This window comes from Bufo gargarizans, chromosome 2 (assembly GCF_014858855.1).
Source record: "Bufo gargarizans isolate SCDJY-AF-19 chromosome 2, ASM1485885v1, whole genome shotgun sequence".
Taxonomy (NCBI): domain Eukaryota; kingdom Metazoa; phylum Chordata; class Amphibia; order Anura; family Bufonidae; genus Bufo; species Bufo gargarizans.
Window position 1 is genome coordinate 427,088,554 of NC_058081.1, and position 22,961 is coordinate 427,111,514.

The 22,961-nt window shown below is 44.1% G+C and overlaps 1 protein-coding gene across 2 annotated transcripts in view; it reads left to right on the top strand.

The window, feature by feature from the left end:
• The window catches only part of SLC23A1 (solute carrier family 23 member 1), a 419,817-nt gene that overhangs the window by 375,082 nt on the left and 21,774 nt on the right, over positions 1 to 22,961 (top strand). For both annotated transcript variants that reach the window (XM_044280913.1, XM_044280914.1), the window contains 2 exons: positions 8,598 to 8,727; positions 20,296 to 20,439. In XM_044280913.1, the coding sequence (XP_044136848.1) occupies positions 8,598 to 8,727; positions 20,296 to 20,439 (274 nt within the window). The remainder of the gene's footprint in view (positions 1 to 8,597; positions 8,728 to 20,295; positions 20,440 to 22,961) is intronic.

Consider the following 22,961-nt stretch of genomic DNA (forward strand, 5'->3'; position numbering starts at 1 on the left):
GCCTGTATACTGTGGGGGGCTGTATACTGTGTGGGGCTGTATACTGTGGGGGGCCTGTATACTGTGGGGGCTGTATACTGTGTGGTGGGCTGTAAACTGTGTGGTGGTCTGTATACTGTGTGGGGCCTGTATACTGTGGGGGGGACTTATACTGTGTGGTGAGCTGTATACTGTGTGGGGGGGGGGCTGTATACTGTGTGGGGGCCTGTATACTGTGTGGGGGCCTGTATACTGTGTGGTGGGCTGTATACTGTGTGGGGGCCTGTATACTGTGGGGGGGACTTATACTGTGTGGTGGGCTGTATACTGTGTGGTGGGCTGTATACTGTGTGGGGGCTGTATACTGTGTGGGGGGCTGTATACTATGTGGGGGTCTGTATATTGTGTGGGGGCCTGTATACTGTGGGGGGGCCTGTATAGTGTGGGGTTTTTTTATAGTGTGGGGGGCTGTATATTGTGGAGTGCTATACTGCTGTACCGTATACTGTGGGGGTCTGTATACTGTGGGTGCGGTATAGTGTGGAGTGCTATACTGCTGTACTGTATAGTGTGGGGGGCTCTATCGTGTATAGTTTGGGGTGCTGTATACAGTGAGGTGTTGTATACTGTGGGGTGCTGTATACTATAGGGTGCTATACTGCATACTGTGGGGTGCTGGGGTGCACTGTAACACTAGGGTGAGCCGAGCCCTGGTCTCCTTCCTGCAGAGTGGTGCCCACTTCCAGCCTGAGCCCAGCTGCCCAGAGCTCTGATCCTGAGCCGCTGGAGCCTTCAGAACTGGAAGTATTTACATTCATTCACTGTACTCTACCAGATGTGTGGATTTTTTGTGTGTGTGTTGTGGTGGAGGGCATGATTGCCTGCTAAGGTGTGGGAAGGCGGGATCCAGGGGGCCCAAGTAAATTTTTGCCCAGGGTCCAATCAATATTAAAGACGGCCTTTGTGACATGAACCCCCTTTTGCCGTAAATGAACCCCTGCTCTGCATTGCTGACAGGGGCCTAAATCTCTCAAAATCCTCTGTTCTATTGCTGGGTGACATGATCCCCCTTTTGCCGTGAATGAACCCCTGCTCTGCATTGCTGACCGGGGCCTACATCTCTCAAAATCCTCTGTTCTATTGCTGGGTGACATGAAGCCCCTTTTGCCGTGAGTGAACCCCTGCTGCGTCTGGGTGACTGGGGCCTAAATCTCTCAAAATTCTCTGTTGTATTGCTGGGTGACATGATTCCCCTTTTGCCATGAATGAGCCCCTGCTCTGCATTGCTGACAGGGAACTAAATTTAGCGAAAACATCTGTTACTGATCGGAAGATGCGCGACTACAAGTGCACGCTGACGATAGCATTCCCACCTGACAGCGGGGACACAGTGGAAGTAGAAGGCGAAGACAGAGGAGGAGGAAGAGGTCGCCAACGCAGCTGGGGCACCACCAGCACCTGAGAAGGCAGGGTTAGCATGGCCAAAATGTGGAAAAGCTTTGTCAGCCTTGGAGGTGCTGACCTGCCCTGCAGCCAGTGTATAGTGTAAAAGTGTGCTTAGCACGGCAGAGAGCATTATCAGGCCGCAGCCAATGTGGACAAGCTTACGTTTATTAAAATGAACCAGGCATGGATCCCACAGGACTTGTTCATACCTTGTGTAGAATAGACATTTATACCAGCCTCAACCATCCATTCTTGTACTCAAGTGCACTTATTCTTTGTTTTATTTTGTTATATGTCCCAATATTTTGGGGGATACCCCAATTTAAAAATAAAATATAACACAAATCAGTGTTGGCTACCTATTCCTTCTTCACCGCTTCTTCCACCTACACCGCCACGTCAACCTACACCGCCACATCCACCCATCCACCGCCTCCTCAACCTCCTACTCCTAGATCCAGATTGTTATTTTAAATTTTTCTGTATTTTGTTATTTTAAGTAATTTCCCTATCCACATTTGTTTGCAGAACAGTTGTCATGCTCTTATGCAAATTTTGATGCCTTTTGCAGCCCTCTAGCCCTTTCCAGGACTATTTTAGAGCCTTTTTAGTGCCCAAATGTTCGGGTCCCCATTGACTTCAATGAGGTTTGGGGTCAAGATCGGGTCAAGTTCAGGTCCCGAACCCAAACTTTTTTTTCAAGTTCGGCCAAACCTGCCGAACCCGAACATCCAGGTGTCCACTCAACTCTAGTCAGCTGCTGACAATAGTGTTGCCATATGCAGCCTGTGCTGTCAATGCATAAGGCGCAGTAAGCCCAACATTCACCTAGGGACGACCGCCTTAAAAAGGCACCTGGCCTCCTATCAACACCGAGCCCAGTGGGAGCAATGCATTCAGAAACCACAAAGCCACACTCCCGGTGCTCCACGTTTTGCCTCTTCTCCTTCTCCTCGCTCCTCCCATTTGTCCTTCACTTCACTTTCCACCGTGCCGTCATTGCATTCATCTGGCACAAGGCAGGCTTCCGTGGCCCAAATATTCGGAAAAATGATGACGCCGGATAATTCTCTTGCCCAACGGCTGACCGCTGGCTTGTCGGATCTACTAGCCCACCAACTACTGCCATATAAATTGGTGGACTCGGAGGCCTTTAGAAAATTTGTGGCCATTGGCACACCGCAATGGAAGGTCTCTGGAAGGAAATATTTTTCCCAGCAGGGCATCCCTGAACTATATGGCCACGTTCAGCGGCAAGTTAATAAGCACGTCCTGCTTCTTCTCCTTCTTCTCTCTTCTCCCATTTGTCCTCCACTGCACCTTCCATCGTGCCGTCGTTGTGTTCATCTGGCAAAAGGCAGGCTTCTGTGGCCCAAATGTTCGAACGTAAAAAGTTGATGACTCCGGATAACCCTCTTGCCCAACTGCTGACCGCTGGCTTGTCGGAACTGCTAGCCCTCCAATTACTACCATATAAACTGGTGGACTCGGAGGCCTTTTGTAAATTTGTGGCCATTGGCACACCGCAATGGAAGGTCCCTGGAAGGAAATATTTCTCCCAGAGGGGCTGTCAAGCATGCAACCCGTGGCAACCATGTGGATTTGGTGTTACCACCACAAATTGCATGCAGACCTGCCTCTTTTTCTCCTCCTCCTACTCCATCCTCAGTATCCTCCTCGGCTGACTCCTCCTTTTCCACTGCTCCCACCTCTTCCGCTGCACTTCCCCCCCAGCTCCCTAGAACTTTTTCGATGTGCCAGATGACTCGTTGCCATGCTGTGCTGCAGCTGTTGTGCCTGGAAGCCAATAGCCACACTGGTCCTGTACTCCTTTCAGCTCTGCGGTCACTGGCCGATCAGTGGCTAACCCCGCTCAATTTGACTGTTGGTAAAGTGGTGTGCGACAACGGTGACAATCTGCTGAGTGCGCTGAAACAGGACAAAATGACACACGTGCCGTGCATGGCACTTGTCCTGAACTTATTCGTGCAGCGATTCGTTGCCAAATACCCCGGGGTCCAGGAAGTCTTGCGGCAGGCCAGTAAAATCTCTGGCCATTTTAGAAGATCTTACACGGCCATGACTCACCTTACTGACGTTCAGCGGTTACACTGCCTGCCCGTCAGATGTCTGATTTGTGACAGTGCTGGATAGACTGCTCCAGCAGCAACGTGACATTAACGACTGCCTGTAGGAGCTCTGCAGCAGGACAGGTTCTGGGGAGCTTGGTTTCTTTTCACTGTGCCAGTGGCTGCTCATGCGTGTTGCATGCAGACCATTTGATGAGATCATTAAACTGGTCAGTGGGAGCCAGGGCACCATCAGTGACATCGTACCTTGCAGCTTCTTTCTGGAACGTGCATTTCATTGTGTCACTGATCAAGCCATCGAGGAGCAGGAGCTAGAAGATGAGGAAGTCGCAATGCTGAATGAATTCTCAGGGGGGCTACTCCATCTGAGACAAGTCAGCAGGAGTCTGAAAAGGAGTCAGAGGAGGATAGTGGATGGAGGAGGAGGAGTGAAAAGAGCAGGCTTTGAGGGGGACTTTAAACTTTTCGGGGATCCCAGGTGTTGTCCGTGGCTGTGAGGACAACATTCTCCTGAGTGATGAGCAGGAGCCAGGGCGCTTCACCGCTTCCAATTTAGTGCAAATGGGGGCCTTCATGCTTCAGTGTTTGAAGATGGACTACCGTATAAGAAGCAGAAAAGGCAAGGACCAGTACTGGGTGGCAACGTACATAGACCTCCAGTACAAACACAAAATGGCATACAAACTGGCATCACAAAGTGCTGTCAGAATGCAGCATTTCCTTGCTGCGAGAGATGCTGCATTCTGCTGTTGCGGGCGCTGGCAGAGGAATTTCCACCCACAGCTAAATAGGTGCGGGTAACATTCATACAGTGCCTGCAAGAAGAGGGCGTTTTGAAGATGTGTTGGTCGCTTCGATTATGATATCATCCTTGCAGCCAACCCATCGACAGCCGCCCTCCGGATCCAGCCTCAGGGAACGCCTAGACTGACAGGTGTCCGACTTCATCGGGTTAACGACCGATGTGGACGCTCTCAGAAGCGAGAAACCCCTGGACTACTGGTCGTGCAGGCTTGACCTATGGCTAGAGCTGGCACAATTTGCCATGGATCTCTTGGCTTGCCCCTCGCCCCGAAAGAATGTTCAGCGCAGCAGGGGAGATTGTGACCGATAAGCGCACTCCCCTAGCTCACGACAGTGTGGACTACCTCACATTTCTAAAAATGAATGAGGCATGGATCTCAGGGGAATTCAACAGCTGTGATGACCACATGTAATTGAATTTCCTCATGCCAGCCCACACATATCGGCCACCACCCAGAACAAAGAATGGTCCTTGTCTTATGGATATAAAGCGGCATAAAAGGCCTTTTCTGTCAGGTGAATGCCTATTTATTGGGGCCTCTACTCCAGTGGCCTACAGTCAAATTGTTATCCAGTTACCGTCTAATATACCTCTAGCCACATAATCACTTGTTGTTTTCTATCCAGTGAATGCCTAATTTTTGGGGCCTGTACTCCACTGGCCTACAGTAAAATTGTTATTCAGTGACCTCCTAATGTACCTCCAGCCACATAGTCACTTGTTCTTATCTGTCACGTGAATGCTTAATTTTTGGGGCCTGTACTGGCCTACAGTAAAATTGTTATCCAGTGACCGCCTAATGTACCTCCAGCAACATAATCACTTGTTCTTTTCTGTCAGGTAAATGCCAAATTTTTGGGGCCTGTACTCCCGTGGCCTAAAATAAAAAAAATTTAGGCTTCTGCAGGGCACATTTTTGAGAGTTTCCCTTTAAGACGCATAAAAATGGCCCCTGATTAAAATGCATATTTTTTGTGGGAATGTTTGACATTGATCCTCCTTCTGGTATGTCACTGTCCATGTTGTGGGACTATTTGTGCACTTCTAGTAAGTATTTGATGGGTGCAAATATGACCTGAAGGTTATTTTTGGTTCACCTGCCATTAAAGTCAATTGGGTTCACCGCGAACGGTCGGTTGGCAAACATTTGATCGCAAACGCATTTGTGAATTGTCCCGGCCGATGTTCCTCCATCACTATATCTAAGCTATCTAACTATCTATCTAATGTAATGAGTGGAAAGCACAGAGCACAGCAATGACACTGCTGTATCTCTCCGAACTGCAAAAAAATGTAGAAAATGACTGCTGGGGAGGTTCTTATATACAGGGAGTGCAGAATTATTAGGCAAGTTGTATTTTTGAGGATTAATTTTATTATTGAACAACAACCATGTTCTCAATGAACCCAAAAAACTCATTAATATCAAAGCTGAATATTTTTGGAAGTAGTTTTTAGTTTGTTTTTAGTTTTAGCTATTTTAGGGGGATATCTGTGTGTGCAGGTGACTATTACTGTGCATAATTATTAGGCAACTTAACAAAAAACAAATATATACCAATTTCAATTATTTATTTTTACCAGTCAAACCAATATAACATCTCAACATTCACAAATATACATTTCTGACATTCAAAAACAAAACAAAAACAAATCAGTGACCAATATAGCCACCTTTCTTTGCAAGGACACTCAAAAGCCTGCCATCCATGGATTCTGTCAGTGTTTTGATCTGTTCACCATCAACATTGCGTGCAGCAGCAACCACAGCCTCCCAGACACTGTTCAGAGAGGTGTACTGTTTTCCCTCCTTGTAAATCTCACATTTGATGATGGACCACAGGTTCTCAATGGGGTTCAGATCAGGTGAACAAGGAGGCCATGTCATTAGATTTTCTTCTTTTATACCCTTTCTTGCCAGCCACGCTGTGGAGTACTTGGACGCGTGTGATGGAGCATTGTCCTGCATGAAAATCATGTTTTTCTTGAAGGATGCAGACTTCTTCCTGTACCACTGCTTGAAGAAGGTGTCTTCCAGAAACTGGCAGTAGGACTGAGAAACTGCCAGTACTCCACCTCCACCTTGCTGGCGTCTGAGTCGGACTGCAGCTCTCTGCCCTTTACCAATCCAGCCACGGGCCCATCCATCTGGCCCATCAAGACTCACTCTCATTTCATCAGTCCATAAAACCTTAGAAAAATCAGTCTTGAGTAATTTCTTGGCCCAGTCTTGACGTTTCAGCTTGTGTGTCTTGTTCAGTGGTGGTCGTCTTTCAGCCTTTCTTACCTTGGCCATGTCTCTGAGTATTGCACACCTTGTGCTTTTGGGCACTCCAGTGATGTTGCAGCTCTGAAATATGGCCAAACTGGTGGCAAGTGGCATCTTGGCAGCTGCACGCTTGACTTTTCTCAGTTCATGGGCAGTTATTTTGCGCCTTGGTTTTTCCACATGCTTCTTGCGACCCTGTTGACTATTTTGAATGAAACGCTTGATTGTTCGATGATCACGCGTCAGAAGCTTTGCAACTTTAAGAATGCTGCATCCCTCTGCAAGATATCTCACTATTTTAGATTTTTCTGAGCCTGTCAAGTCCTTCTTTTGACCCATTTTGCCAAAGGAAAGGAAGTTGCCTAATAATTATGCACACCTGATATAGGGTGTTAATGTCATTAGACCACACCCCTTCTCATTACAGAGATGCACATCACCTAATATGCTTAATTGGTAGTAGGCTTTCGAGCCTATACAGCTTGGAGTAAGACAACATGCATAAAGAGGATGATGTGGTCAAAATACTCATTTGCCTAATAATTCTGCACTCCCTGTAGTAAGGGGTAGGCAACCTTTCGATTGGTTGCTAGGGATGTTGCTAAGCTCAGACAAAGACATTGCAGCCTTCTCATTGGCCCACAAGCAAGAAGCAGGGAGGGATAATGGGTTCAGATGAAAAAAATCTAGAATATTTGAAAATACGAATATATATAACTATATTCTAATTATTTGCGAGTTCTCGAAGTGCCAATATGTGTGATTAATATTCATGATTCGTATATTTGCGCCCATCACTAATTGTTACCGTCTAGTGAATGCTGTAAATAATAAATCCGTAAAACAATGGCAGAATTTGATTTTTTCCAGTTTTTTTTCGTTTCCCAATTCCCAGTGGAATATTAGGTTCACTGTGAGAGACACGTTTGGGAGCATGATTTCCCATCCTGAATTCTGGTCCTGTAACGGCACTTCAAGGCATTATATTGATTTATAATGCTGTGTGTCCCTATCCGACATCATCTCTATTGAAGCGTACTGACATAATGCCGCCAGTACAAATTATTACATTTTATTTTGGGCGTGGACACACAGCGTTACAAGGGTATCGCTACATGGCGATTTTGGGCACGACACATTTCTTACACCCAAGTATCGCTGTTGCATAACTGTGACATGGAATTCGCAAAACATCCAGCAGTGTCGTGTTTTTTAAGATACGTGTACAGTGACAGATGTGCGAGACGCACAGCAATCCCATTCATACCTATTGCTGCCCAGCTACACTGCGAAACTTGGGAGCGAGACAAGTGTCATGTCAAAAATTGCTGTGTAGCTGTACCCTTAATCATTATAAGGGCTCATGCACACAACAGTTGTTTTTTGCATCCGCAAATTGTGCGTCCGCTAAAAAAAAACAGATGCGGCATCCATTTTTTTGGGTCGATCCTTTTTTTCACAGATCCCTTGTAATAAATGCCTATCCTTGTCCGCAAATGTGAAAAAAGTAGGAAATGCACTATTTTTTTTACTGAAGGGAAACACGGACAATGGACGCGGAACACAAACGGGTGAACTATCAGCATTTTTTGGCTGACCCATTGAAATGAATGGGTCCCCATCCTATCCGCAAAAAAACGGAACAGAGGCCGAGAAAAACAACTGTTGTGTGCATGAGGCCTAATGCTGTGGGTTTCCGTTACAAGAGCACAGCTCAGGATGGGAAATCACACTCTCACAGGGAGTGTGTTTTCCCCAGGAACTCCATCAGCTGAAATTGGCCTAAAAGATGCCATTAAAAGTACTTGTCTTGCAAAAAGCAAGCCATCAAATGGTTATGTAAACAAAAAAAGTCATAACTCTTGGAATGCACGGGGGGGGGGGGGGGGGGAGAATGAAAAAATTAACATTGTTTACAGTGCAAGGGATTAAGCATTATTTATATTGTACTTTTTTTTGTAGAACTAGAAATAATGCTGTGTTTTCTTGTTCATTCTATTCCCATCAGGTGGGAAGTAGAAGAGTTGTGCAGTATGGTGCCGGGATCATGTTCATCTTAGGAACAATCGGAAAATTTACTGCTCTATTTGCATCTATTCCAGACCCCATACTCGGTGGAATGTTCTGTGCTTTGTTTGGTAAGAGTGGATTTATTATTATTATAAATGATTACATTGTATGGAAGGTGAATTTACAGGAAGGAAAAGAAAAACAATCTCAGGGTCATAAAAACCACTATTATGGCAAACATCATTCTACACTAAGACAGTAAAGAAAACTGGCTTAGCCCACAGCAACCAGTCAGATTCAACCAGCTCCTTTGGGAAATGCAATGTGGAATCTGATTGGTTATTATAGGCACCTGTTTTGAGAAATCTCTCCCATACAGTATTCAAGAAAATATGATGTTTAACGATTGCATCCTGTGGTACCAGACATATGCATTACTTTTGTGCCTGGTAGAAATAGAAATATAGAAATTAACCAAATAACTATAAATAACTACAACCCCATAATATTAATTATTGTAAAACAAAAATGCATGAACCAAATTTGAAGAGACACTGGGGTTGGCTCAGCATTTATTAAAATATAAAATATGTAACGTTAAAATGGGAAGTCCTTGCATACCATTATCCCACTATGGGCCCATTCACACAATTGTAGGCGGTCCATGCCCGTATTGAACACCACAAACAGCGAGTCCGCAGTACATGGGCACCAGCCATGTGAATCCCCTTCACGGATGTGGAGCAATTGACTTGAATGGGTCTGAAAGATACAGCGAGGTGCGGAACAGAAGCACAGATCAGAAGCCCATGGAAACATTGCAAATGGTAAGACATGTCCTCTCTTTTACCATATATTGCAGATCCCGTACAATGGCACAGGGCACACACGGTCATGTGAATGAGCCCTATAATAGTGAGCATGTGGTAACCTGGACCCTCCCAGTATAGACTGTACAACTTTCTGTGACAAATAGACAAATGAGGCGAAAAAAACTCTATACAAAACTGAAATAAAAGAGGAAGAGCAGCTTGCGGCAAAAAAAGGTCCAATTTCTGTGTGGGCTACTTACATGCACTAGTCACTAGCCTAAACTTTTGATCTCAGCACCCCAGGAGAACTGGGAAAGTAAAAGCCACAAAACACCCAAACACCCTTAAAGGGGTTATCCAGGAATTTTATCTCACCACCCCAGGAGAACTGGGAAAGTAAAAGGCACAATACATCCTTAAAGGGGTTATCCAGGAATGTGATATTGATTTTCTATTCTCAGAATTGGCTGTCAATGTCAGATCAGTGGAGCTACAACTCCCGGCACCCCCGCCAATCAGAACTGATAAACTTTCCTAATATATGATCTAAAAACCTTATCTGCAGTCCCTGGTGTTTCCTCTATATGCAATTACCTTGCATAGATATTTCTTTTAACCCTTTAACCCTATATGATATGTAAATGTACATCATATTGAATTACGGGGTTGAAAGGAATATGCATCTTTAACCCCTTCCCACTCTGTGCTGTATATATATATATATATATATATAAATATATATATATATATATATATATATGGAGCAGCAGTGAGGACATTAACACAAATCCATGTATGTGTGTGGCATTTGTATGGCACGGGCTCAGGAGCTGAGTCTGCACAATATGCAGCAGACAAGGCTGTAATAGGTTGGCTCTCACTGCAATGGCTGGGGCAGAACTAGTTACTGTCTCTGCAAATTAACCCCTTCAGTGCTGCAGTCTATAGTAACTGTAACACTAAGGAGCTGACAGAGGGGAAGGATACCTCTGTCACCCCATGCCTCCTCCCACACACACATGAGATTACGATGTTGGATTGCTATGACAGAAAGAGACCTAACAGTGGCCTCCACATCTGCCATGTACTGAAGCTTGTGAGGCCCACTAATAGACAAGTCACGTGTTTAAGATGCTTTATCATGGCATAACCAAATTCATAATAGCCTGTAATATAAAATGATAATGTTATTTATCCTGCATCAAGACTGCAAAAGAAATAAAAAAAATATAAAAAAAAAAAACGGCTACAGAACTACTATTTTTTGTTCAGCCTGTTTCCCAAAATAATAATAACAGAATACAAAGTGATATGATGACATACGTACATAACAGTAGCCACAACACACTGCCAGTTTTGTTGCACAGCAGGCACTAGATGGATCCCATTGATTGGCTCTGATGAAGATGTCTTATCAACAGTAAGGCCTCATGCACACGACTGTGCCGTTTTTTGCGGTCCGCAAACCGCGGATCAGCAAAAAACGGAAGCCGCCCTTGTGCCTTCCGCAATTTGCGGAACGGAACGGGCGGCCCATTGTAGACATGCCTATTCTTGTCCGCTAAACAGACAAGAATAGGACATGCTATATTTTTTGGGCAGGGCCTCTTAACGGAGCAACAGATGCATTGAAGTGAATGGGTCCGCATCCGAGCTACAAAAACTGCGGCTCGGATGCGGACCATAACTACGGTCGTATGCATGAGGCCTAAACCAAATGGCATGAATACATACGAAAAATGACTCCATTTATAATGTAAATTAGCTGATTTATGACTTAGAAAATACTGCTCCATGACCATACAGTCCAAATTAAAGGGATGTTCATATCTTAGAGGGTTTTTAAACAATTGTAGAATTTTTCTAGAAAGAGGTTCTCCCAAACCCTTCCCACAGGAATGAATAAATGAATGGAGAGATAGCCATGCACATGTACACAATCCTACATTTTATTTCTGTGGCAGTTGTGGAAACAGTCAAGACGGGATAGGAGTCGGGAACCCTTATTCTGGAAGTAGTTGTGGTTCAAAGATATCCCAACCTGTATCTACCAGACATCTGTATGTCTGTTGATATATGATAAATGAACTCCTTTATATGTAAAATGTTATTACCATAAAGCATATTATGCTCAGTCACATCACATACATGAAGCATAATTCATTAACTCCATACAGAAAAAAGACAGAAACTACATGTAGATTCACCATAGATTTATTCAGATACAGAATCTCATGCACTATACAGTAAGAGTATTACATAGAAATGTTTTAAAAAAACTAAATTAGGGGGGGGTCACATCACATTTTATTCCTCCATTTGACGTATAAAAAAGGATATAAAAACGTAGCACACAATGTTCTTGTATCCTGTACAGTCTGGTAAAAAAAAGTATAATTTTTTTTTTTTTACAAGGGAACTCTATGGTGAACGGATGCCACTGTACGGCATCAGTCTGAGGCATCCGTTTAACATATATGTTTTTTGTATGCATTACGTGGATGGGAAAACGTGATTTGAACCCAGCCTTATTGATACATCTCTAAACTCTGATCAGGAGAACACTTGAAGTAACACTTCAAGTCTTAGACAATTTAACACCTGCCCACTGTCTTTAGTTGGCAGGCAGTGCAGATTCAGTATACAGTGAAGTCTTTTTGGCATTGCTGGAAGAGAAAGGGGGTTAACAACTCCCGGATCACTTCTGCTCTAAAAACACTGTTACTAACAACTCCTGCTCTTAATGTGGCCATAGACATACAACAGCTCTCTCTCCGAACTCCCTCATATACACACACGTTCAGCTCGGCCAAACATGTACGTGTATGCAATCGTCATAGAGGAGAAAGCTGCTGAAAGATAGAACAAGAGGATACCGGGAAAATATACATTTTGCTAAATACATCATCTGTTGAGAGAGTCGGAAGGGAACCATACACTTTAGACTGTTGGGCAAACCTGCCAGTCTCCGTGGGTTTGACGAACAATTCAATAATGGGTATGGCCGGGAGCCTTTAGCCTCATGTATCACCGTTGGCATAGGAGGCGCTAATTTGGGTTTTTAACCCTTTGTTCCCTGTGGTCTGTGATTGTGGTGCTATCAAAGTGCAATCCTTCCTTAATTGGGTCACAGGGTTTCTATTTACCCAACTGTAGACTGAGGGACTTCTCTACAGTGAGCTGTAGGAACCTACAAAGGTCTTTTCAACGCGCTTGCTTTAAAGGGGTTGGCGTTTTTCTGACTACTATTGACCAATGTGTATATAAGATGGCTACATGGCACTTACTACTGTTGATTTTGTGTGCCATTTGCTATACTTTATAAGCCATGTCTCCGTGGGCACATCTTCTATGCTGTCCTATCCATAAGATGGCAGCTGATATAGGGTCATGTGACCATCAATCAGCCTCCTCTATTCAAACACACTGCACCTGCACTAAACTCCCATTTGTGCAAGTGCAGATGACAAGTGCAATGTGTCTGAATGGAGTAGATATCACATGGAGGTGATTTGCCTGATCACATTGTATTACCCCTGGGGTACTACAGTTGTATAGAGAGTCATATTAAATAATGTTATTTGTTGTTTATTTGTGTTTGGACGGTGTTACCAGTAACCAGCTACCAGTTGATGGCAAAAGTTGACAGGAAACAGGGATAACCGCCATGTTCCTCCCCTCTTGGTAGGAGTGGGCTGGTCCTGCTTCCTGCCAGGAGGAGGAGTTCAGAGACAAAGGAGAGGAAGCTGACTGTAGAGCTCCTGTTCGCAAATAGGATTCTCTCAAAGTGAATTACTACAATCAGCATTAAAGATACTGCTGAAAGGTGAGGGACTACGGCTAAGTCACCCTCCACCCAGAACGTTACCCACCATCCAAACTGCCTCCATGATCCTTACTGGTGCCAGAGAAGATTTGCACTTAAAATCTGTTGCTTCTGAATGTATTTGAAGTTCTATATTGCACTTTGTAAAAAGACTTTGCTGCATTTAATTATGGTCAGGGAGCAACATCCTGACAGAGTATACCGTGACACCAGTGGCATACCGCCAATATAGGCAGACCATGCAGCTGCTATGGGGCCTGCGTACATCGGCAGACTCAGTTTATTAGGCATTTAGGCGGCCCACCCACTTCCATTCAGTCCTGGCCAGGTCCTGCTTGCTTCCCCTATTCTCAGTCAGGGCCCAACTCTGAACCTCCCCCATTGTATGCACAAAGGCAGCACAAGACTGGAGAAGTTGGAAAACGGTCGGGCCGGTCACTGACTGAACACGGCCAGCCAAGCTCCCCCCAGCATCACTGCCGCCGGTGTAGAAACACTACTTGCCTGTTGCCCCTGTTGTGTGCCACACCCGCCCGCAGCCGAGCCGCCCACAGTAAGAACAGTGGCAGTGACTTGAGTTAAAGAAAATTTCATGAGGGGATTCTTAATGGGAGGAGGGGGTAGCAGCAAGCAGAGTTCCTACCCTGCATCCCCTAGTGTGTGTGTGTACGGGGGGGGGGGGGGGTTGTGTGGTGGTTATGCACACTAAGCATCAGCAACATGGAGTTAAAGGGGCTATCCAACTCCTATAATGCACCCCAAAATGCCTGGGCACCTCATACAGGTAATAATTAGCCCACTCCCTAGCAACTGTGTTGCGGATGCCCACACGGCCGCCACTGCATTTCCCCAGTCGCATGAATGAAAATATCCAGCGATGTGGGGGGCAGTCAATAGCAGGCCACGATGGGAATGAATCTTCCTAGTTGTACTTTAATATCCCATACAGTATTGTATTGCGAAGCGGGCAAGAAATTCCAAATGGGGTGGAATTGGAGAAAAAAAAAATCCTCCACCGTTTATGGTCTTTGCTCCTACGGCGTTCTCTTTGCGGCAAAACTGACCTGTGCCCTTCATTCTCTGGATCAGTAGGAATCCAATGAGGAAGTGGCAGGGGAGGAGCCAGGGCAGGTGGTGGGATGGGCCAGGGGTGGATAGTGAGCGGAGTTAGGGGGCGGCCCAATTCAGATTCTTGCTGTGGGGCCCAATGATTGCTATGTACACCCCTGCATGACAACAGTTCATTAGGGCCACTACCACTTCCATCCTCTGCATCAGCTCCTCTGGTACTCACTGCCACATGACCCTTCATCAGCAGCAATTTATGGACAAGACCTCTGTGTGCATTGCATCATACAGGACGCCCCATTCTTGTCAATTCTGACACCATGTTTACTGCTCTATATACCACATGGCCGTGAACAAGGTCTACGGTTAGATCAACATACTAGAGCCGGCCTATAATTTTGTCTGTTATGGAGTACCTTTAATAGAAAAAATACATATTTAAACATCATTTAGGAGTGTTGTGGTATCTTTATACACAAGACCTTTTTGTGGATAGCACAAAAGAATAGTCAAATAGGGGTGCATACCTTATAAAATATTTAAAATGATACAGAATATCAACAAAGGCTATATTAGTATACTGTATATTCATCTTCCAAATACATTGATCAACAGTAACCAGAAAGTGTTATATAATGGGATAAAAAGAAAATGTAATTACATTTGATAAAATAAGTAATTTACCTCCTTAAGCCACCATGATGTACTAAGACATCATGAGAAGAGATGAGCGAATTTCATGTTAACAAATTCGTTCACGCTTCGTATGACGGTAAAAGCAGAATTGCGTTATGGATTCCGATACCACGGACCATAACGCAATTCTATAACGGAATGCATAACGGAATGTATTTAGAGGCATTCCGTCATAATAGAAGTCTATGGCCTGCATAACGGATCCGCCCCGTTTCAGTTATGCAGGAGAGGACCGTTTTGCACCCAATAGACTTCTATTATGACGGAATGAATAACGGAACGCCTCTAAAGGCATTCCGTTATGCATTCAGTCATAGATTTGTGTTATGGTCCGTGGTAATGGAATCCATAACACAATTCTGCTTTTACCACCAAACAAAGCGTGAACGAATTTCAAAATATGAAATCTGCTCATCTCTAGTCATGAGGGTTAAGGGGTGTATGGAGTTGGCTCACTTGCTGAGCTCGCTCCAAATGTGATTAGTGCCATCAGGCATTTGCTGGCAGTGACCAGGTTGAGAAATTACTCTGATCCTGTTCGCTTAACCCCTCAGATGGCGAGGTTACTGTTGAGCAAACCAAAGTTGACAAATTGGAATTTAATCACAAATCTGAATTTCCTTTGTCTTCGTGGTAATAAATCAGATTTTTTCTAAAATGGCTGCTGCACATGTTAGAAAGTGAAAGTAAGTATCCATGGAATGATGAATCACCCATAATGCTGTGCAGAAAGCCAATCAGCAGATAGCCTGCCCCTGTGATGTCACATCCCTATAAAAAGCCTCATCCTGCCCAGTCTCCTCCATTTTACTGTGTACTTATTGCAGGGAGAGAAGTGACAATGATTAGAAAATACTTTCTTTACAGGAGTCACACAGCAACCCTGCTATCTGACAATGCTACCCATGGCACTGGGTCTCACCAACCCACCAGCACAGCACCACAAAAACAAAGGCCACCACACAGTACTGCACCATGTGAACAGTTGTCTAACACAACATGTCCATTACTATCAAGAACTACAGGTCAATTACCTGATAAATCTGGCTGGCTAGGGGACAAGAGACATGGCGCCTACATCACTTAGCCACCTGAGCCTTGTGGGGGCTGAACTGGTGGAAGATGAGGAGGACATTCAGCACAAGCAATGTATACAGAAATGCGTATCTACATTAGTGACAGGAGAGGAGCAGGAGGAGCTATAGTATGATGAGGAAGACCAGGCAGATGACCCTGACACACAGTGGCAAAATGCAGCAGACAGAGGCAGGGACTCCCTCTGAGTCCCTTGCGCAAATGGCCAGATGCATGCTGAGTTTCTTGCGTAGTGACAGCAGTATTATCCCCATTCGTCAGAGGGATGACTACTGGCTCTCCACCATGTTAGACCCTTGCTAGCGGTCCAAACTGAGGGCTGTTTTTCCACCTGCTGAGATTAAGGATAAACTCAACTACTATCGAGACATCCTATGCAATCAGTTGGTCGCTGCCTTTGTGCACCATCGCCCATCCACATGAAGGTCTTACTGGGGGGGCCTTCTGCGATCATGTTCCACTGCCATGACTGCTGGAGGAGAGGTGGGGGGGCAGGAGCAGCACCACCTCCTTAAGCAGCAACTTAAGTCTGGTGTCTTTACCCGCCTACTGAAGAAACCACCCAGCAGCAGGACATGGAGCAGAACTTGAACTAGCAGGTTGTGGCATACTTGGACTGCGCCCTGCCACCCCAGATCCAAGATCACCTGGACTACTCGGTAGCCAAACTTGATTTGTGACCGCAACTGGCCGTGTTTGCCCTGCACAAGCTTTCCTGCCCGGCCACTAGTATGGCATCAAAGAGAACTCGCCTTTCAACACAAAATGATGACAGAATAACCTTTGTGAAGCCTCATTCACACATCAGTGTTTCACGGACGTGTTCTTTACGTGTTCTCCATGGACAGCACACGTCCCCATTCATCATAATGTGTGTATTCAGACATCAGTGTTTTAGCACAGTCCGTGGGTCCATGTTTTTAGAATGGGTACATGCTCTATTTTGTCCGTGTTCACAGATCCATCACGTCCATTATAGTCTATGGGTCTGTGAAAACCACAGATGCAACATGGATGCCATACATGTTGCATCCGTGCTTCATGGATCATTAAGAAGAGATGTTTTGAAAATTATTTTTTAGCTGTTCAGTGTCAGTGAAACACGGATGCATCACTGACCACCTGCTCATAGATTTGAGCACAGACACGGACGTGTGAAAGAGGCTTCAAAGTTAATCAGATGTCGATCAACAAGGAATTCTGCACGCCGGTGCCTGATGCATCAGACTAGATCATTCTGGGTGCCACACCAAAACATTGTGAAAAGTGGCCCTCTACTTCTGGCCACGTGTTTCAGCCACTATTCTCATACTGCCACCCACCTGATGCCACACACCTGCTGCCTCTGCTGTCATCTTCTCCTACTGCCACTATCTTGGGCCATTACTGCCACTGCTGTTGCCCCACACCTCAACATTCTGTAACTGGGCCACCGTGTTGACTCCTCATGCTGTTGCCATGGTCACGACTCTGTGACTGGGCCACTATGTTGACTCCTCATGCTGTTGCCACCTGTCTAGCATCCATAAGGCCTCTATCTCACGGTCAGTATTTTGCATCAGAATTTGATCCTGACTTGGAAACCAAAAGCATGAGTGGATCCAAAACTTATGCAAAGCATCAGAATCAAAGTTTTGAAAACTTTGCTCGTCTCTAGTAACAGGTACAATGCAGCATCTGCATTGCTTGCTGCTCCCCTGATTGGCTGATCCACCATGTACAGACGTGGACAAAATTGTTGGTACCCTTTGGTCAATGAAAGAAAAAGTCACAATGGTCACAGAAATAACTTTAATCTGACAAAAGTAATAATAAATTAAAATTCTATAAATGTTAACCAATGAAAGTCAGACATTGTTTTTCAACCATGCTTCAACAGAATTATGTAAAAAAATAAACTCATGAAACAGGCATGGACAAAAATGATGGTACCCCTAGAAAACACAGAACATAATGTGACCAAAGGGACATGTTAATTCAAGGTGTGTCCACTAATTAGCATCACAGGTGTCTACAACCTTGTAATCAGCCATTGGGCCTATATATATGGCTCCAGGTAATCACTGTGTTGTTTGGTGATATGGTGTGTACCACACTCGACATGGACCAGAGGAAGCAAAGGAAAGAGCTGTCTCAAGAGATCAGAAAGAAAATTATAGACAAGCATGTTAAAGGTAAAGGCTATAAGACCATCTCCAAGCAACTAGATGTTCCTGTGAGTACAGTTGCACATATTATTCATAAGTTTAAGATCCATGGGACTGTAGCCAACCTCCCTGGACGTGGCCGCAGGAGGAAAATTGATGACAAATCTAAGAGACGGATAATCCGAATGGTAACAAAAGAGCCTAGAAAGACTTCTAAAGAGATTCAAGGTGAACTTCATGCTCAAGGAACATCAGTGTCAGATCGCACCATCCGTCGTTGTTTGAGCCAAAGTGGACTACATGGGAGACGACCAAGGAGGACACCATTGTTGAAAACGAATCATAAAAAAGCAAGACTGGAATATGCCAAACTACATGTTGACAAGCCACAAAGCTTCTGGGAGAATGTCCTGTGGACAGATGAGACAAAAATCGAAGTTTTTGCCAAGGCACATCAGCTGTATGTTCACAGACGAAAAAATGAAGCATATCAAGAAAAGAACACTGTCCCTACTGTGAAACATGGAGGAGGCTCTGTTATGTTCTGGGGCTGCTTTGCTGCGTCTGGCACAGGGTGTCTTGAATCTGTGCAGGGTACAATGAAATCTCAAGACTATCAAGGAATTCTAGAGAGAAATGTACTAGCCAGTGTCAGAAAGCTTGGTCTCAGTCGCAGGTCATGGGTCTTGCAACAGGACAATGACCCAAAACACACCGCTAAAAACACCCAAGAATGGCTAAGAGGAAAAAATTGGACTATTCTAAAGTGGCCTTCTATGAGCCCTGACCTCAATCCTATTGAGCATCTTTGGAAGGAGCTGAAACATGCAGTCTGGAAAAGGCACCCTTCAAACCGGACACAACTGGAGCAGTTTGCTCATGAGGAGTGGGCCAAAATACCTGCTGAGAGGTGCAGATGTCTCATTGACAGTTACAGGAAGCGTTTGATTGCAGTGATTGCCTCAAAAGGTTGCGCAACAAAATATTAAGTTAGGGGTACCATCATTTTTGTCCATGCCTGTTTCATGAGTTTATTTTTTTACATAATTCTGTTGAAGCATGGTTGAAAAACAATGTCTGACTTTCATTGGTTAACATTTATAGAATTTTAATTTATTATTACTTTTGTCAGATTAAAGTTATTTCTGTGACCATTGTGACTTTTTCTTTCATTGACCAAAGGGTACCAACAATTTTGTCCACGTCTGTATGTCAGCCTCTGAATCACTCAGGGCAAGTACTCCCATCCATCCATTTCCTCCCAGTGTCTTGAGACTATCCTTCTTCCCTAGTGGTTTTTGCCCACCAATATGGGCAGTGAAATGGTGTTATGTGCCGTTTTATGTGTTTTCCTGTTTTACATGTCTTTGGAAAAAAAATATTCTGACATTCATAACAGATCTGATTAGTTTAGAATTGATTTGGTCATCCTTAAACCCTACAGCAATTGATACCATTGTATGACATCTGTCTGAGGCATATATAAATGTATAAGTCATGTGTATATGCTAAATTTGGGACAAAGTGTCATGTGAATATTGCCTAAACATCTCTGTCCCTGTAGTGGAATGACAGTAAATAAAATACAAATCTAAATTCATTTGTGGGGGTTTGAATGGCAATAGACACTTACTGTATTCAAATACTAAATCATTTGTCCTCAATGTATAGCAATATATTGCATGCTTAACCCTACAACTTTGTTTCTATAGCCAGGGAGCCACTAATTGATTTACAAAAACTGCAGCATGTCCTGAAAAAGTACATTGGAATTCCCATTACTTCATTGTCTTATTTTGTAATTTACCGCATGAGCCAAATTAGAAAAAGACTGTATATGTAATCATTCCCTAACTGTAGCTTTACAGCTGCAACATACTAATGAATCTGCCTCACAGCTTGTATTAAATCCAATAAAATGTATTACATCCATGGAAAAAAATGTTTTTAATTAATGTTTCATTTTAGAGAAAATTATAACTTTTAAAAATGATACATTAGATTTGCAACAATGTTGTATGATACATATTCTAATTTGTGTATTATTTCCAGGCATGATTACAGCCATTGGCCTGTCTAACCTTCAATTTGTTGATATGAATTCATCAAGAAATTTATTCGTATTGGGGTTTTCATTGTTTTTTGGACTAGTTCTCCCGAATTTTTTGGACTCAAATCCTAACTATATTAAAACAGGTAAGAAAGAAGCAAATAACTTAAAGTGGTTGTTCACCCTTTGCATCCTTTCAGGGAGACTTCTCCACGTGGCTAGACCTGCAGAGTATCATGTCACAGGGTCAGACGACTAAAGGAGGACGCGTCATCCCTGTGGCCAATCATTTCCTGCAGTGGCCACATGACCTGTGTCAAACTGAATGTTCACACTGGGAAATGGGGATGCTGCTGCAGGGGAGCAAATTAGCTGGGACCCAGCTGTGGGAAGCAGGTAAGTATACTTCCTTCCACGGGACTGGCCAATTAGGGACGGGAAGTATGCCTGAATGGCCCCAAGGGATGACTAATCCTTTTAATAACAATATTATTCACTACAAATATGTGTATCTATTACAGTATATATATATATATATATATATATATATAGTACAGACCAAAAGTTTGGACACACCTTCTCATTCAAAGAGTTTTCTTTATTTTCATGTCTATGAAAATTGTAGATTCACACTGAAGGCATCAAAACTATGAATTAACACATGTGGAAATATATACATAACAATATGTCATATTCTAGGTTCTTCAAAGTAGCCACATTTTGCTTTGATTACTGCTTTGCACACTTTTGGCATTCTCTTGATGAGCTTCAAGAGGTAGTCACCTGAAATGGTTTTCACTTCACAGGTGTGCCCTGTCAGGTTTAATAAGTGGGATTTCTTGCCTTATAAATGGGGTTGGGACGATCAGTTGCGTTGTGGAGAAGTCAGGTACACAGCTGATAGTCCTACTGAATAGACTGTTAGGGCTGTTTCACATGAGCGGATGCCATGCGTGGCATCCGCTCCGTGAAAGAGTGCCAAGACCCGATGCAGACTGCAGAGGCACGGAGCATTAACATGACTGATAATGCTCCGTGCCTCTCTGTGATCTCTTTACTATGAAATCACAGTGACAAGAGATCACAGAGAGGCACGGAGCATTATCAGTCATGTTAATGCTCCGTGCCTCTGCAGTCTGCATCGGGTCTTGGCACTCTTTCACGGAGCGGATGCCACGCACGGCATCCGCTCGTGTGAAACAGCCCTTAGAATTTGTATTATGGCAAGAAAAAAGCAGCTTAGTAAAGAAAAACAAGTGGCCATCATTACTTTAAGAACTGAAGGTCAGTCATTCTGAAAAATTGTGAAAAATTTGAAAGTGTCCCCAAGTGCAGTCACAAAAAACATCAAGCGCTACAAAGAAACTGGCTCACATGCGGACCGCCCCAGGAAAGGAAGACCAAGAGTCCCCTCTGCTGCGGAGGATAAGTTCATCTGAGTCACCAGACTCAGAAATCGCAAGTTAACAGCAGCTCAGATTAGAGACCGGGTCAATGCCACACAGAGTTCTAGCAGCAGACACATCTCTAGAACAACTATTAAGAGGAGACTGTGTGAATCAGGCCTTCATGGTAGAATATCTGCTAGGAAACCACTGCTAAGGACAGGCAACAAGCAGAAGAGACTTGTTTGGGCTAAAGAACACAAGGAATGGACATTAGACCAGTGGAAATCTGTGCTTTGGTCTGATGAGTCCAAATTTGAGATCTTTGGTTCCAAACACCGTGTCTTTGTGCGATGCAGAAAAGGTGAACGGATGGACTCTACATGCCTGGTTCCCACCGTGAAGCATTGAGGAGGAGGTGTGATGGTGTGGGGGTGCTTTGCTAGTGACTCTGTTGGGGATTTATTCAAAATTGAAGGCATACTGAACCAGCATGGCTACCACAGCATCTTTCAGCGGCATGCTATTCCATCCGGTTTGCATTTAGTTGGACCATCGTTTATTTTTCAACAGGACAATGACCCCAAACACACCTTCAGGCTGTGTAAGGGCTATTTGACAATGAAGGAGAGTGATGGGGTGCTGCGCCAGATGACCTGGCCTCCATAGTCACCGGACCTGAACCCAATCAAGATGGTTTGGGGTGAGCTGGACTGCAGAGTGAAGGTAAAAGGGCCAACAAGTGCTAAGCATCTCTGGGAACTCCTTCAAGACTGTTGGAAGACCATTTCAGGTGACTACCTCTTGACGCTCATCAAGAGAATGCCAAGAGTGTGCAAAGCAGTAATCAAAGCAAAAGGTGGCTACTTTGAAGAATCTAGAATATGACATATTTTCAGTTGTTTCACACTTTTTTGTTATGTATATAATTCCACATGTGTTAATTCATAGTTTTGATGCCTTCAGTGTGAATCTACAAATTTCATAGTCATGAAAATAAAGAAAACTCTTTGTATGAGAAGGTGTGTCCAAACTTTTGGTCTGTACTGTGTATAATATATATGTCGCAAAAATCCACGGCACTCCTTAAAAGTGAAAAATTTACTATTTATTCACACATGTCATACAGCAACGTTTCGGTTCCCTCTCAGAACCTTGGCTTGAAAAAGGTTCTGAGAGAGAACCGAAACGTTGCTGTATGACATGTGTGAATAAATAGCACATTGTTCACTTTTAAGGAGTGCCGTGGATTTTTGCGACTTGTCTACCACCCAGAATCGAGG